The 13,884-nt window shown below is 40.2% G+C and overlaps 1 protein-coding gene across 1 annotated transcript in view; it reads right to left on the reverse strand.

The window, feature by feature from the left end:
* mboat2a (membrane bound O-acyltransferase domain containing 2a) overlaps window positions 1–13,369 on the reverse strand; it is a 49,909-nt gene extending 36,540 nt beyond the window's left edge. Inside the window, exon 1 of the mRNA XM_084914941.1 lies at window positions 13,103–13,369. Coding sequence (XP_084771067.1) covers window positions 13,103–13,186 — 84 coding nt within the window. The 5' untranslated portion in view covers window positions 13,187–13,369. The remainder of the gene's footprint in view (window positions 1–13,102) is intronic.
* Window positions 13,370–13,884: the final 515 nt, after the last annotated feature.

The following is a 13,884-nucleotide window of genomic DNA, read 5'->3' on the forward strand; positions in this document are numbered from 1 at the left end:
ACTTATCACCAGTCATAATAAAAATCAAAAAAGATTTAGATAGATGGCAAAAACTGCCGCTTTCTCTTATGGGGCGTGTGAACTTAATCAAAATGAGTATTCTCCCGCGTTTATTATATCCCCTACAAATGCTACCTTTATTGATCACTCAGAAAGTTTCTTGTGATATAGAAAAAGCCTTTTCAAAATTTATCTGGCGTGGCAAGAAACCTAGATTAAGGATTGGAACTCTACAACTGCCTATAGATAGGGGAGGCTTAGGCTTACCAAACTTAATTTTTTATAATTGGGCATGTCATATGGGAGTGGCTACATGCTTATCTAAATTCTCACTCTCACCTAGACTCTTGGTCCACTTTACCTTATTCCCTTTGGAGCTTAGCTGTCTGTGACAAAAAAACAATATTAAAAATGGGGATTAAGAATAACCCAATCATTTATAATACAATAAGGGTCTGGGGGGAAATGCGTAAAAGGTTGGGTAGAGAAGATTGCACTTCATTCTTGACTCCTTTACTGAGAAACAAAGATTTTGTCCAGGAATGTCTTGTAGCATGTTCGATAAGTGGCACAAAAAGGGATTAAGGGTAATTGGTGATTTGTATCAAAACAACACACTGATGAACTTTGAGCAATTGCAGTCAAATTTTAATATTCCTAGAGACCACTTTTTTGGCTTTCTCCAGGTTCGTAACTTCGTTCATTCTAGAATTCCACAGTCTTCAGAAATAGTTATATATGATGATATTGAGACATTTCTTATTAAGCGAAAAGACAGAACTCATTTTATCTCAGCTTTTTACTCTCTCCTATATACTCTTAGTAGCAACACACTGAGCGCTATTTATAAATGGGAGAGAGATCTTAATAATCAATATACCGAAGAGGAGTGGAAAGGAGCCATTAACATGAGTAGTTCCACTTTTACTTGTAACCGCTTGCGAGAAACCCAATACAAAATCATACATCGCCTTTATATAGCTCCTAATGTCTTGCATAAGATTGCACCTCATATTTCCCATCTTTGTAGTAAATGTCAAAAAGAAACTGGCACTTTTTTTCATTACTTTTGGGAATGTAAATTAATCAAAAGATTTTGGAGCTTCATATCTCAAGAACTAAGTAATATTTTTAACAACCGATTCAAAGGGACCCCGGGTACTTTCTTCTTGGCCTACCCTCAAAAGAATTAACATTGAATCAGTTGCAGCACAAATTATGTCACAAACTATTGCTGGTAGCTAGGAAATGTATTCTCATTAATTGGGTTAAGGATAAACCTCCCTCTGTGACGTTGTGGTACAGAAAATTATTTAAAGTTATTCCTCACGAAAGAACTGCTGCTATTTTAGGAGGAAATGAGGGTCTCTTTCTCAATGTTTGGTCCCCTTTGCTTTCTTATTTGCCAAATGATTTGTCCCAACTGTTGAGGGGGGGGGTTTCGATTAAGATGTTCTCAGTTAAATAGGAAGCAAGTGTAAAGGACAATTCATTCTTGGAGTTTATCTTTTTCTCTTTCTATATCTGTGGGTAATGGAGTGAAAATATGTTTTTTTGTGTGTCTGTGTGGATGTGGGTTTTTTTTTTGTTTTTTTTTGTTTGTTTTTTCTTTCTTCTTTTCTGTTTGGTTGTTATGTTTTATGCTATTCTTGATAACGAATAAAAATTGTATATTTCAAGAAAGGAACTCCCAAAAATGCATAAGCAACAAGGTCAGCTGCACAAAAATTTGTTTTATGATTTTGAATTTGACAGACTTTTTAAAAGTATATTAATTCGGTTTATTTTTAAAAATAAAAAAAATGCACACATAACCCTCCCTAAAAAATGCATGCAAATAATTAGAATGATTAAATTTTGCTGGAAGGGTTTAAAGAAGCTGTATTATTATCTTATCTCTGTCACATTACCTAAGGGACCGACTCCAGAGCCTGTTCTCTGGACGGCTGCTGTTTCACATGAGTGTGTGTAATGATTCATGAATGCAAAATAGCTGCAGTTTTTAAACAATAAATTTTTTGGTGTAAGTGATTGCATGTCAAGTTTTGGCCCAAGGGCAAAAAAAAAATACTGGGCTGTTGCCCACACAGGTCACCTCATTTTACTCACACAGAGCTGCTGTGGAATTGCTAATAAAGATGAGCTAGTTACATCTCGAGCGTCTAAGCAAACTTTAATCACCACCCTCATGTTGTTCGAACATGAGGCCACAGCTGTGCACATGGAATGTGCAAAGACAGCATTTCAAAGGGAGGGCCGGCTGCCATGTGTGATCAGCCTTGCTTTAATAATCCCCTTCAATACTTTAAAAGTGAAGTAGAGGAGCTGGATCTAATCTTAAAGACGTTATATCAAGCCAGCAATTAAACTAAAGGTGGCTCTGTTGTCTCTGACTCAATCTGCATGTTTCTGAAATGCTTTATTGTGGAAAAAGTCCTTATAGAGATGCCTTATTTAAACTTCTCCACCCCCACCCGAGAGCATGACAGCTTTGACAAACACTGTCTGAAGGCCTTTTTTTACTCAGTGAACCAGCTCTGCAAAGATTTCCTGAGTGTAACTCTTAAAGAAAGCCTTTTCTTCAGCCAATGAGGACCAAAGCAGAGAGTAAAACAGCCTAAGAAAAGAGCGGCCTTAAACTTGCCATAAATAGTCAAATGTATTCAAACCAGTAACTGCTTGATAACACTTTGCAAGTTAAAGGAAACTGGCACTGACCGCTGGCATCGCCACAAATAGTTCACAAGAATTTTCAGTTCATATCAGCAACAGAGGATGCAGGCTTTATTAGCTCGGCTATCGGACCTACCAGCACAAAAGACAGGTTTTTGTGTAAAGTTACAAAAGACTGTAAATGCAGGGATAATGTTACATAAGCAAGTTAAGTAACCGACATTAGCTGGATGGATGAATGTTCTGTGGTTGTTCTTCTGTGGTAATACATTTCTATTCTACTACTGATGGTCGCTGAAAGAAATATCATCTGAAACCACATCCCCCTTCACAAGTGTACCCTACAGGAAAGTAGAAGTGGAGTTTGTGTGTACATGCTTGTTCTAAAATGATCAACAGTGTGTCTTTGATATCTCTTTGTAACTGAGAGAGAGCGATCAAATGCTAGAGAAACCCAAGCAACTGCGGCCACTTTCTATATTAAAAATAGCAATAGGTGCAACTCAGCATGTGCAGAGTGGCAACTGCTAAAATGTTTCTGAATGGACAAATACGATCAGCCAGGCATCTTACAAGCAAAATGGATACAATGGCTCTTTCTAAATTCAAGGCTGTGCTATCCTTCAAAATCTAGAACCTGTGTTACAATGCTCGGTCAATTGGCGCAGAAGTGACTGGCTATTAGCAGAAGTTGGCAATGTGACAGGAAACACTCGAGGCTGCTTTGATGCACATGTACATAATGTGGCGAAGCTTCAAGCACAATATGCTTTCATATTCAAGGGGAGGGATGACAATTCTAGCAGACCATGGCACACTAATTTGTAACTTTGTCAGCTGAAGCGTGCACATAGCATTGTTCACCTTTAAGTACAAATTAAAAAGCATCGTGTGGCACAACTAATCAGGTTCAAGGGAATCGATAGCAGAAGGTGCTGGAGAGTGAACACGATGAATCAAGTCCCACTTTTCAAATGACAATAAAACTCGTACTTTTTTAGTCAACATTTGTGTTGACTAGTTGGAATGTACAGCCAGACACAGGCCTGGTGAATGTGACTGTCTTCCAGTGAGGGTCAAATCACTATATGCCCACGTAGTACTGTGCAAAAGTCTTCCGCCACTCCTCAATGCTTTATTTCTTTGAGGAAATGGGGAAATAGGAACAACAACGTAATGAAATGTGCAAACATAGATGGAAATACAGTATATAAGGCAAGAACAGTTTGTTCAGCTTACGAATGAACTCCCCTTGGCAGGTTTTCTTCTAAGTTCTTTAAGTAGTCTTCGGGACTAGTTCTCCAGGACATTCAAAGCTCTTCTTTGGATCTTGGCTGCCTTTTGTTCTATTCTCTGTCAAAAATTAGCTCACACAGCTTTAATAATGTTTAAGTCTGGGCTATGAAGAGGACAATATGTGACTGATCGTGTTCCATTTTGTGCTTTTTTCCAGATGGTTGCTTGGTGGATCAAGTTTGACATGATCCCCAACACCAATGGCTTAAATACAGCCTCAGCCTCAAACTATGAGCCTCCACTGTGTCTTACAGGTGGCTATAACCAGTGTTGTACCTCACTCTTGACCACCTCTGCACTGTAGGCGATTTGAACCACCAATCTCTCATTTGGATTCATCACTCCACAAGACCTGTCGCCACTGATTTGCAGTCCAGTTCTTGTTTAATTTGGCATACCTAAGGCTTTTTTTTTTTTTTTTTTTTTTTATATACAGTTTACCTTACTTTCTTGGCATTATTGTCCCACTGAGTGGGACAATAATGCTGAGGTTTTGGTCTAGATAAATCAACTTAAAAGGTTTTCCTATTTCCTAAGGACATGAGTTTCACGTACTCTTCATCTGCTGCCCTTGCAGGCCTGCCACTTGGCAAGAGAAAACAAACAGGTTAGGGTATAAGGACTGGACTGAATGAGTAGAAAAAGCAGGCAACTTAAAATACAAGCTGGGATAACTATTGTTCAAGACTATTTTAATAAATTAAAGTCTGACTCCCTAGAAGCAAAATACAGGGTGGGCCATTTATATGGATACACCGTAATAACATGGGAATGGTTGGTGATATTAAAGTCCTGTTTGTGGCACATTAGTATATGTGAGGGGGCAAACTCCTCAAGATGGGTGGTGACCATGGTGGCCATTTAGAAGTCGGCCATCTTGGATACAACTTTTGTTTTTTTCAATAGCAAGAGGGTCATGTGACACATCAAACTTATTGGTAATGTCACAAGAAAAACAATGGTGTGCTTGGTTTCAACGTAACTTTATTCTTTCATGAGTTATTTATAAGTTTCTGACCACTTATAAAATGTGTTCAATGTGCTGCCCATTGTGTTGGATTGTCAATGCAACCCTCTTCTCCCACTCTTCACACACTGATAGCAACACCGCAGGAGAAACGCCAGCACAGGCATCCAGTATCCGTAGTTTCAGGTGCTGCACATCTCGTATCTTCACACCATAGACAATTGCCTTCAGATGACCCCAAAGATAAAAGTCTAAGGGGGTCAGATTGGGAGACCTTGGGGGCCATTCAACTGGCCCACGATGACCAATCCACTTTCCAGGAAACTGTTCATCTAGGAATGCTCGGACCTGGCACCCATAATGTGGTTGTGCACCATCTTGCTGGAAAAACTCAGGGAACGTGCCAGCTTCAGTGCATAAAGAGGGAAACACATCATCATGTAGCAATTTCAAATATCCAGTGGCCTTGAGGTTTCCATTGATGAAGAATGGACCCACTATCGTTGTACCCCATATACCACACCAAACCATCGCTTTTGTTGTTCCAACAGTCTTGGAGGGATCCATCCAATGTGGGTTAGTGTCAGACCAATAGCGGTGGTTTTGTTTGTTAATTTCACCATTCACATAAACGTTTGCCTCATCACTGAACAAAATCTTCTGCGTGAACTGAGGGTCCTGTTCCAATTTTTGTTTTGCCCATTCTGCAAATTCTGTGCACCGATCTGTGTCATCCTCGTTGAGATGCTGCAGTAGCTGGAGTTTGTAAGGGTGCCATTTGTGAGTAGCTAATATCCGCCGAAGGGACGTTCGACTAATGCCACTCTCCAGTGACATGCGGCGAGTGCTACGCTGTGGGCTCTTGCTGAATGAAGCTAGGACAGCCACTGATGTTTCCTCATTAGTGACAGTTTTCTTGCGTCCACATTTTGGCAAATCCAACACTGAACCAGTTTCACGAAACTTAGCAAGCAGTTTGCTAATTGTAGCATGGGAGATGGGTGGTCTCGTAGGGTGTCTTGCATTGAAATCTGCTGCAATGACCCGGTTACTGCGTTCACCAGATATCAACACAATTTCAATCCGCTCCTCACGTGTTAACCTCTTCGACATGTCAATGGCTGTGAACAAAGAGAAACTTGTAAATAACTCATGACAGAATAAAGTTACGTTGAAACCAAGCACACCATTGTTTTTCTTGTGACATTACCAATAAGTTTGATGTGTCACATGGCCCTCTTCCTATTGAAAAAACAAAAGTTGCATCCAAGATGGCCGACTTCTAAATGGCCAGCATGGTCACCACCCAGCTTGAGGAGTTTGCCCCCTCACATATACTAATGTGCCACAAACAGGACTTTAATATCACCAACCATTCCCATGTTATTACGGTGTATCCATATAAATGGCCCACCCTGTATTAAGAAACATACGGTGCAAGACTTTTGCACAGTACTGTATGTTCTCTTATTTATATTTATATTGGATGCATCTCCTTCATCTTGTTTGACGAAATGAAAAAACTGGCTGTGGAATGAATTTGACATTTTATTTGTCCGAGGAAGCCCTTGTATTTGATAAGCTTGCGGAGAATATATTCAGGCGCTGCTTCATGAGTTTTAAATTTGTTTATATGGGTAAAAAACATTAAAAAAAAAAAATCCTTTTTTGCTGTGCACCGCCGGATAAACTGACAACTATCATTTAATTACTTTAGGAAACTGCAGCTTCGGAAAGTTTTCTCAAAGTACAGCCTCGCTCAGTGACACCTAATAAAGTAAGACTGTGAGCTTTGCCTTCACCATCATAACCTAAAGAAGATCTTCTCAGATGAGTTTTGCTTGGTCACATAAATTCACATTCTGCAACATCAAATTTATAGAAATTTGACTAGCCTGTAATTTGAAACAGCTAAAATGAGTCCCTGAAAATATCTTCTCTGTGCCACCTATATGCTGTGCCACTCAAGTACTAAACTGGCACTCCAAGCCCGAGAGTGCAGGCTTTTTAGAAACCCAATCCACCCTCATAGCACCACACCATTACCAACAGAACTAATGAGTTAGTATAGCTGAGTCATGTGTACATCCACTTTTGTGGCGAGCACTTCAGACTGAAGAGGAGCGACAGCTGCACAGATTTCCCTCTCTTTCTCCATCTACAACCTACCTGCTTTGCTCTACCATGCAAACAGCAAAACCCATAACAACAGGCATTAGTAGAAAAACTACATTACAGGATATACGGAAATCACTTGACTGTGTGTGTGTGTGTGTGTGTGTGTGTGTGTGTGTGTGTGTGTGTGTGTGTGTGTGTGTAGGACATAACAGATGCCTTGTATCACACTTGACTGATGCTTTCAGCCTAATGGCTTTGCCATTCCATGACTGCATTTATGGTTAGTAAGAAATACATCCGTACCCATCAGAGTTATCACTTCAACCCTAATACAGGATGAGGTCATGGTGAATACTGAGAGTGGAAGAAAAAGGGGGGAGCTCTAAGTTTTGCTCAAAGATGACCAAAACCAGCTAACCAGTGAGTCTCCAGACAACTTAAGAATTTGGGAAAATCCCTTGAAAGGGTAAATAAAAGGGTGACAAAGAATGCATGTACTGCCACGCTATGATGATAGAACGCAGGTTTGCGCACAGTTTGGTTCTCTATAATGTAGCAGACTCAGTGAGGGAAAGAAATATATGAAAGGCACCAGCAGAATATTAATTGCTGTTGAAAAAAAATTAAGAATAAATGGTCCAAAACTCACAAGAGGTCCAACAAATTTAATTTTCCTAATAACATTTAATGGAACTTAATCAGGACATTATGGAGGAGAAGTACTACAAAATGCAGTTTTAGTAATTACACTGATTAAGATGTGTAAATTGGAAAGCTATGGGCTGATCCTTCCTCTATGGTCAGATCTTGTACTTCTCTGGATTTTGCTGTATGTCACACTTATAACAAATAAGTGTCATAAACACATAATCATTACGTCTAATCGCATTTAGAGGGAGCTTGTCTGCTTGTTATTATTACTGCGTTGCCTGTTATCAGCCACTAACAACAAAGCATTCCCATATTCCCAAGGAGGAATTACACATGCTTGTATAGTTGATAGCTAACCATAATAACGCAACAGCCACTGGCACTGTATTACAGAGAGCTAAGGGACCGAAATCAATTGAAAGGATACAACTCCCAAGAGGTCAGCCAATTAAAGACAAAGGGGAGGTAGGGAAACTCTAACAAGACCCAAGGGCTTAAAATGAAGACCAGAAGCCCCAAGGCAGGGGACTCTGGGAACTCAGTCAGTGGCAGGAGACTTTGGAGAGGAGCAAACATAGGATTTTTCAGGCAAGGCTTATCCAAGCTCTGCTATCGCTTTACTAAATGAACTGAAAGAAGCAAATGTTTGCTTTAAGGCTAATAAGAGGAACATTAAGTTCATTTTACAGGAAATCAGAGGTATCTGGGATTATTTTGAGTCCCCTTTCAAGATCCCGTTTTTTACACTATAGATGTGACTACTTTTATCTGCTTTCAAACCTCAGTTAAACGCATTTTAACCTAACCATTAAACTGAATTGTGTCACAGATCACAGGGAATTGACAGTGGATAAAAGAAAAGTGGGAGTCAAACCCTCAAGCACTGTGTGGGCTCAAAGGCCTTACTGTACAATAGCTGGGTAGGCAATCCAGCAGCAGCAACAAAAGAAAGCTTGTTATTGTGATAACAGACATGTCCGTTGACTGTGACAGACTGCAATCCAATATGTAGCACAAACAGAAGATTGATTCTACAGCCGGGCCTTTTGGGAGCACAGGACACAGAGCAGAGCCGCCTGTACACCGTGAGCCCCAAAGACTATATCTTTATATCAGACAGTGCACAGTGAAATTACCACTGAGCTACAAAGCCTGCATGTTCACGGAATACAGCACGGGTACAAATGCTCTGCTATTTCAAGATGAAACGACAAAGGTGAGAAATTGATACTTTTGTGGCTGAGCCATCAAATCACTGGAGACTAGAGAGAGTACTGTGTAATCCATCAGACAGTATTTCTCTGCATCACAAGGCAGGGCCACTACGGTCTACTGACACACTCACGTCTGCAATAATCAGCTGAAATCTCAAAGCTGTCTCTGAACCTGAATATATGCAAGCTCCTGCCTCCCAGCTTTAAAGGTCACTGCTTACATTAAAAACATCTCATCCAAAATCTCCACTGAATGCTCCACTGAATATTTGAGATCTATAAAGACCTTAAGTAAATGAGCAAAATGCCTTTTATTGGTGAAGTCGTGCCAGTCGTGGCAGTGTAGCCTATGAGTGCACCACCTGCAAAACACAACATGGTACAGTTGGAAATTTCCACACTGCCATGCTCCTCTGAGACATCCCACACACCTGCACAGGTGGTAGTGCCGTCAGCCTTTTGAATGCAAGTAAACTTTATCAAGTCACATCACGTTTACCCAGAACACTGAATAGAAATGCAAAGTATATCATGCGTGAACTATGTAAACTTAATACAACAAGATTATTGGTTACAGACACGATCACCACCCTGTAGTTTTAGCCACTAGGCCTGAGCGCTGTAAGGAAACAAAACAATAACACGCTGTAATGGCTGCATCAACAATCTGTGCATCACAAAGATGGTATTTACTGATGTCAGTGGATGATATTTATCTGTTGCGTCACATCTTCTACTAGTTGTTGGGTTTGTGAAAAAAAGTCTTCATTTTGTCGGTTGAGGCACCTTTTTTTCTGATTTATGCCAAGGCAACATGTATGACTTGTCAATTATTCATCAGTTGTTTGTCCTATACAAGACACTGTCTTATTAGACGTTAGTGCCGTGGGTCATGTGACTTATCACAGGTGATTTAAGATTGTGCCGCCCAGTGTTTCATTGTCTGCTGAAGAGCAGGTTTGCCTAAAATGTCACAACTAGATGCAATAAGTAAGAAAACTGTTGAGTCCTGCAGTGTGCAAGCCATTCATTTTTTCCCATGTTATATTTTTTCAACTCTGCATGATGTGCATGGATTTGTTCCTGTTTTATATTAATCAAAAAAATTCTATTATGGCATTAGCTATCAGCTGAATTGCTTTTTTAAAGGGCAGTACAGAACTGCACAACTGGTGCACTGCAATGTAAATGCAAGACAAGGAATAGCTGCATGTACAAAAAAAGTTTATCAACTGATCTCTATTGCACTGTTGACAAGCAGAAAGGCTGTATCTGTTGTTTCACATGCATTTGGTATTGCTATCATCAGTTATTATAACTATATTAAGTTAATTCAAACATCACTTTCAGCCTACAAATGTCTAAAACAAAGGGTTAGTGCATATATACTACACGGAGTCTCTTAATAGGCCTCCAGCTGCTGCATATTGAAACAGCTGCAGAAGGAACATCACAGCTGATGCTGCAAGTTACAAAAGTCCCTTCTAGCTTCAGTGTCATCAAAAAGAGGAAAATTGAATTTGGCCATTACCGAAGTCGTTTCTGGTATGGAGTCATACATTTATAGATGGACTGCATAATTCATTCAACTGGGTTATTTCTGATTTTCTGTCACTCAGCTGAATGATGATATGGACCCAATGAGCCTTGATAACAAGCAAAGCAGCTGTGAGGTTATGTGAACTGGACATTTCAGATTGAAACTGGATCTGCGATGCCTCGACCTGTTTCAAAAACAAACAAACAAACAGGACGTACACACATTAAATCCAAGAGATTAGATTTGATTTATTTACCCACCAGCTCTGAAAATAGCAGCTAAGGCAGCTTTGCTTAATTGTGCAAATACGTGATAGAACACCAAGTCCTAAAGGGAGTAAGAGAGAGCAATAAGTGTCCAGCGTCCTCACTGAAAGTGGATATCTGAAACAAAAACTGTTTTTCATGCTTCCTGATAAAAAAAAGGATCTGTAGACCAGTCGACATACGAAGACTGAGTATGAGGAAGATGGGATGGGGATGATTTCTTCATGAACACTGTATCTTTAAGACTAAGTGCATCAATTTGTACTAGATATGGCACAGTTTAGGATTTTGGAATGTAATTGTGTGTAATCTTTTCTCCTATAAAAACTCTTGAATCAGAGTAGGTGAATAGTGTTTGTGTGGGCACACAAAATGCAGTGGGAGGTCTTATTCAAAGTAGTGCCGGCATGTTACTGACAGAAGGCGGGCAGTGTGTGATGGAGAGAAAAAGAAGAGAGAAGGAAAAACATAGTGTCATTTTAGATTTTACAGCTTCTGTTATAGCTCTGAGACGAGCCAGTGCCGAGGAGTCCTAACATACAGGGAGGTGCTAGACCAAAGCAGGTGTTGATGTCCACGAGCCCGCACAGAGTGGAAATGGAAATGTAGGTATTTTAATGCCAAACTCTGAGGTTGAAACATGCTAAATATTGCAGGATACAAGAGAATAAAAACCTCAACAGCTTAGCATGAGATTTGGTTCCAGTCAGCTACAGATTCCTCTAATAATTCTAAAACTTATTATACAACTATTGCAATCAAAAAACAAACAAACAAGCAAATAAGTTTGGATCCCAGGGATGTACACTCCTTACTTCATGTGACTGAGTCCTCAACACATGACACTCCCTGCAGAAACTGGTACATTCTAGGGAGGAGAGAAATAATGGCACATTCCTGTCTCCACATGTAGCTTCAACTGAGGATAAAAGACTGGTTTACTGCTTGACACAGCAAGACAAGGAGTTAAACATTGACTAAGTAGCTGTGTGCAGGGTCTGCCAATGGAGATGCAAACCACGTAGTTTATTCACAAATCACACAATCCATGATTCTGGACACACAACTATTTTGTGTAACAAAGTTAAATTTTTACTTTTAAAATATGGTGAAGCACTAGCACTAGTGCTTGGCTGGGGAAGCAAACATTCCCTGCCAAAAACCTTCTATAATGACTTCAAGACTTGCATGTGAAGAAAAATGCATGGCATTAGGAGCATGCCACTCTAGGAGGAGAACATTTTTGGGGAACTTTTTTTATGCTTTATACCACAAAGTGTTATTCAGACTAGTTATGGCAAATGCCGAAAGCAATGTGGGGAATAAAAAGTAAATCGAGGTTTGATTTCAGATCACAATTAACAAAAAGAACATTACCTGACATTGACAAGGAAGGTAGCAAGGTAGTTATTTCAGTACAAATGCATGAGATTAGAAAAGACACAAAAATGGGCCTTATCTGTCTTAGACTAGTCAGACGCTTTTACAGACAACCACACCATCTCTGCTGTCCAGAGCTTTGAAACCACCATTACAGATCACTATGGACTGATCCACCAGAGTTAGTGGGTGTGGTGCCTGTGAGTGCAGCTAAAGTGCCAATGTTTTGCACTACTTCAAGAATCTACCAGTGACAAATATACTTCAAAATAATCCACACAAGGCACAGCTATCAAATGTTACCCAACCCGTCTCCATGCTGTTAAAAAAAATGCCCAAAGACCTGGCACAGGTCTCTCTTCTGGTGAACAACACAACACTGTCACATGTTTTCGCGGTTTGGGAAATTTTTTAAAAAGGGATTCATGAGCTAAGATTCCTACAGCTATGAAACTAAAATAAAGCCTTACATCATAATCACATGCCTGATTTTTTTTTTTAAAAACAGCTCACCTTTAACTATACAGTGATAGATTTTGTATGTAAGAGTGAAAAAACAATGCAGTGGGTTAATCGTTCCTGCCTGCATACTGACTCTTTAAGGAATATTTAAGTGAAATTTAAATACATTTAAACTAGTAGACCTCAATTAGACTGGATGACCCGATGGAATATTTAAGAGATCCCAGTTTGGAAAAGACTGGATTAGGATCTGGGCATCGAAATAAAGACACGCATTACCGTTAGTGTAGCTTGGCTAAGAACTAGCTGATGGTGACACTGAACCACCAACTGTGATATTTGTGTGCGTGTGCATGTGTGTGTAGTCGTTTTCAGTGAAACCGCAATGTATAAATGCTAAGCTAACGATTTGGTAGTGCGCATCACCAGCCTCTGCTAACCTCAGATCTACGGATGCTTCCTAACTGTGACAAACATGTATCGTAACGTGCCTTTCGCTTCACCGATCAATTTTTTTCTTCATCCAAACACATACCTGGTCAAGAGGGAGGTTGATAATTTCACTGAGCGGCTGCAACAGAGTGGATCCAGTGCATGATGCTGTCGTTTGGGTAGCCATGCTTGGACGGTGTCCGTAAATCCTTTCGTTTCCTTTCCTCCCCTCGGTTCACTTCGCTCCCCTAGGCTGCTGCAATGACAAATACACTGCCGCCGCCGCTGTTCCAGCCGCTGCTGCTGTTGTTGCGACGAGCTGTACTGTTGTCATCCACGGCACACACTCAACGAAGAGTACACAGCCGGAACGAGAGAGTTACCCGTATGTTCATTCTTGCAACTCGTAGTTATATATGTATTATCTACGAGTTGCAAGAAAGAAACACGTTTGAAAACTAAATCACATTTAAGCCCCCTCTCGCCTTACACAGCATGCTAATTATTTACATTGAAGAAAAGTGGCAACTCCTGTTAGGAGAACGCGCAATGTAAGTTGTCGTAAAAAAAAAAAAAAAGAATATCCACCGCTATTTATTCACGAGCTGAGGGTTGTTTTTGTTTGTTTTTTTGTTTGTTTGTTCTATCTAACGTTTAATATAATCTTCGTTCAATTTCATTAGCTCAAATAGGACACAGCGGTTGCTACTTTTGAAGGCTAGCGCGTGAACTATCTCGATTGTACAACACCTTTGATGACAATGAAATCGGTGTCGGTGTGGGTGGAGAGATGGCGACCCAGCCCTCCCTGACAACATTTTTTGACCCCTGTGTGCGGAGAACGTGAATCCCATTATCCAGTGCCACTGTCGTAAATCCGCATTT

This window comes from Perissodus microlepis, chromosome 19, assembly GCF_051167445.1.
Source record: "Perissodus microlepis isolate ML-2025 ecotype Zambia chromosome 19, ASM5116744v1, whole genome shotgun sequence".
Classification (NCBI taxonomy): Eukaryota; Metazoa; Chordata; class Actinopteri; order Cichliformes; family Cichlidae; genus Perissodus; species Perissodus microlepis.